This window comes from Sinocyclocheilus anshuiensis, unplaced genomic scaffold, assembly GCF_001515605.1.
Source record: "Sinocyclocheilus anshuiensis isolate Anshui unplaced genomic scaffold, SAMN03320099.WGS_v1.1 scaffold210, whole genome shotgun sequence".
NCBI lineage: Eukaryota > Metazoa > Chordata > Actinopteri > Cypriniformes > Cyprinidae > Sinocyclocheilus > Sinocyclocheilus anshuiensis.
The window spans coordinates 1,798,940-1,802,090 of NW_015547666.1; the positions used below are offsets into that span (position 1 = coordinate 1,798,940).

General features: G+C 33.9%; 1 protein-coding gene across 1 annotated transcript in view; it reads right to left on the bottom strand.

Moving 5' to 3' along the window:
- The window catches only part of LOC107702566 (interleukin-11 receptor subunit alpha-like), a gene marked incomplete at its 3' end in the record, with an annotated part of 13,867 nt that extends 13,340 nt beyond the window's left edge, over positions 1–527 (bottom strand). The window contains exon 1 of the mRNA XM_016504921.1: positions 402–527. Coding sequence (XP_016360407.1) covers positions 402–471 — 70 coding nt within the window. The remainder of the gene's footprint in view (positions 1–401) is intronic.
- Positions 528–3,151: the final 2,624 nt, after the last annotated feature.

The following is a 3,151-nucleotide window of genomic DNA, read 5'->3' on the forward strand; positions in this document are numbered from 1 at the left end:
AAGAAAGAAAGAAAGAAAGAAAGAAAGAAAGAAAGAAAGAAAGAAAGAAAGAAAGAACGAACGGACGAACAAACGAAAGAAAAGTTATAGTAAAACTATTTCAGTGAAAACAATGGAGCCAATATATGAACGTTTATCGCAAAAGGCATAGCATGGCCCCTAGAAACAGTCCAACAAATTATGTATTTTTTGTTTTGTTTTTGGTCTTAGTAATGGATGCCAAGGCACAAGGTATAACACATCTATCCTTTGGGGCCTAGTTTTCATTAACACTAAATTAAATATGGCATCTACCCAAAGGCAATTCTTTAAACCCTTATTCTCAAATATTTTATCAAATAAATCACATTGTGAGTCAAAACACGAAACAAGGGACTCTTGTATCGTTGAAGCTGACTTACGGCCCAGGCGTAGTTTGATGGACTGCAGTAACGTTCCTCGTTCATCATGGCAGCTGTAGTTGCCTTCCATCGAGTGTGTGGTGTTCAGTAGTGTAAGCGAGCCCTTGTGTGTTTGCCACGGCGGTACTGAGCTTATATATATAGAGAGAGAGAGAGAGAGAGAGGTTCATTCATTCATTCATTTTAATGCCATTAACATAACACCTTTTTACATGTAAAATTAAAACCATAAAGTGTCAGGAAATGTTTGTTCATTTGATTTGTTGCTGATTTGCATGTTATTTGCATATTGGTGTGGTGAGAAAAAAAATCATTGTAATTATACAGTTTGGATATGCATATACCACAAAGATTGCCATACATGTAGGCTAATAAACATTTTGTTTAAAAAATAAACTAATGTGCTACAAAATACTACAAATAAAATATCAATTAAATAATTAACTAACAGCTGTAAATACAAGATCTAATAGTTTCTCACATATAATATAGAAATAAATATATATATATAAATATAGATAGAAATAAAAAATGTAAATAAATAAAAAATCTAATCAAATTATATGATCAATTACACAGATTTTTTGTGGAGATTGACTTCTTGCAAAAACCATAAAGAATGCAAACTTTTTTAATGGTTGTGTATATTTATGTGCATTTGTATTTTATTTTATGTGTATTTGTATTTTGTATACAAATTTTAAATGATTGTCATAATTGTAGTTTTATTATGAACAACGCATAATTAACGTATATACTTCATAAGTGTTTTTTTCCAGACATTCCAAAATACAAACTTTTTTTTTTTTTGGCTGATTCCTAGGAATTATTTAATAACAAACTATGATATATTTGTAGGAAATAAATAAATACCATCTGACAGTAGCATTCAGCCTGTTATTATCAATAATTTCAAATAAGCTCTTCCCTTTACAGAACAAAAAAAAATCTCTAATCTCTAAACTCTAATCACTTAAAAACATTTACCCTTCAGAGTGAGAGTTTTGAGAGGAAGAAAGGTGGAGGGGACCAAAAAAAACTGTTCTTTGGAACGCTCTTCTGCAGCATCTTGTCAACTGTGTCATAAATTAAACCTGCGCAAAGAATTATGGAACCAAAAAGTGTCGAACAGCTGTACCCTTTAAAATCCTTTGTTCTGAAACAGCCCCTTTGGTTTGGAACAACCCTTCAATATGGCGTCCATGATTGTTCTCACTACAAAGTGCCCTTAGGAGGCGAATTTATCCCGTTTGGAATGCAGTGAAAATCTGTGGTTGGTGACATAAAAAGACAGTCAGGCCTATTCTTGGGAAGAATGAGTTAAAAAGTGGACCAGACTTTGTGCTTATATTTAATAGTCAGGCTGAGACTATAATGCAATGATTTTTCAATGGAAGCGTGACTGTATTTCAACGTCTTTAAATTATATGCAGTTTGACAAGCTCCAGTTTAAGAGTTGCTTCCTCAAAATCTGCTTCATCCGTTCATCATTATAAGGCTTGCAGAGATTCTATAGCAATAATCAAGGTGTTTACATTACTGTGCTTTTCTGCATAGTCAGATTTACTGCCAAGAGTTAAACAAAGAGCAGTCACACACACACACACACACACACACACACAGAGTGGAGTCGATCCAGTGCCCAGGGTCTAACTGCACTCACGAAACGCTCGTGCTCAATGTCGGCTTTCAGGAAATATTGGCAAAAGCATATTATTTGAAATCCCACCACATTTCTCAAATTTCTCCCTCTCTGGCCAGCGAAATCGCAGCCATAACACACACAGACCAGAGCTGCATGCATTAATTGAGCAGTCCATATGTGGGGCAATGAAGAACTGGGGACTTTAAACAGAGATGTTTATTGTTCCACAAAACAAAGCCATGGCTATGTTCCTGGTGTGGATTAAAAATTTCACATGATAAAACTTTGTGGTATCTGCTCTAGTTGTTCTGTATAATACCATCCTGCTTTGTCAACAAAGAAACGCTACAAAGACCTTTGACGAGATCCATATGCTGAAACACAATTCCAAATACTAACAGCAACAAAATGTGAATGCTAAGATGGCCAGCTATCGTGAAGTTATCAATCACAGGAATAAGGTTTAGTTTAACTTTATTGTCTGTCCAGATTTCCTGAACAGAAATGCATCTTTGACACTGGCATAGAAAATACATCCTAACAGATAATACTATACATTCACATCATATGTTAAAATACTTACAATCATCGATCTATAAACAATGGTTAGGACCCCCCTATCGATGCTAAAATTTCTTAGTTTCCTGAGTAGACCTAAACGCTGTCTTGCTTTCTTGTGTATATGGTCCACATTTTCCTGGAATGAGAGTTTGTCATCAATGATTGTATTCAAAATATTCAAAATCCAAAAATCCTTTGTCTTCTCAATGTTCAATTGTAAGTGGCTATCATCAAACCACTGAGCAAGACTTTCAATATACTCAAAATAAGTTAAACTATTCATGTCCAATTGGCAAGAGATTATAACCAAATCATCATTATTTTGATGAATGCAAACAATCAGCCAAACAAAATGCAAACAAACCTGAATGTCTATTAAAAATAATCTATTTTAAGATATATTTATGGGACCATTGGTACTAATTTGGCTAATATATAACAAAATTAAAAAATAATGCAAGTAAATAGGCCCTTGTCTTCTCAATGTTCAATTGTAAGTGGCTATCATCAAACCACTGAGCAAGACTTTCAATATACTCAAAAT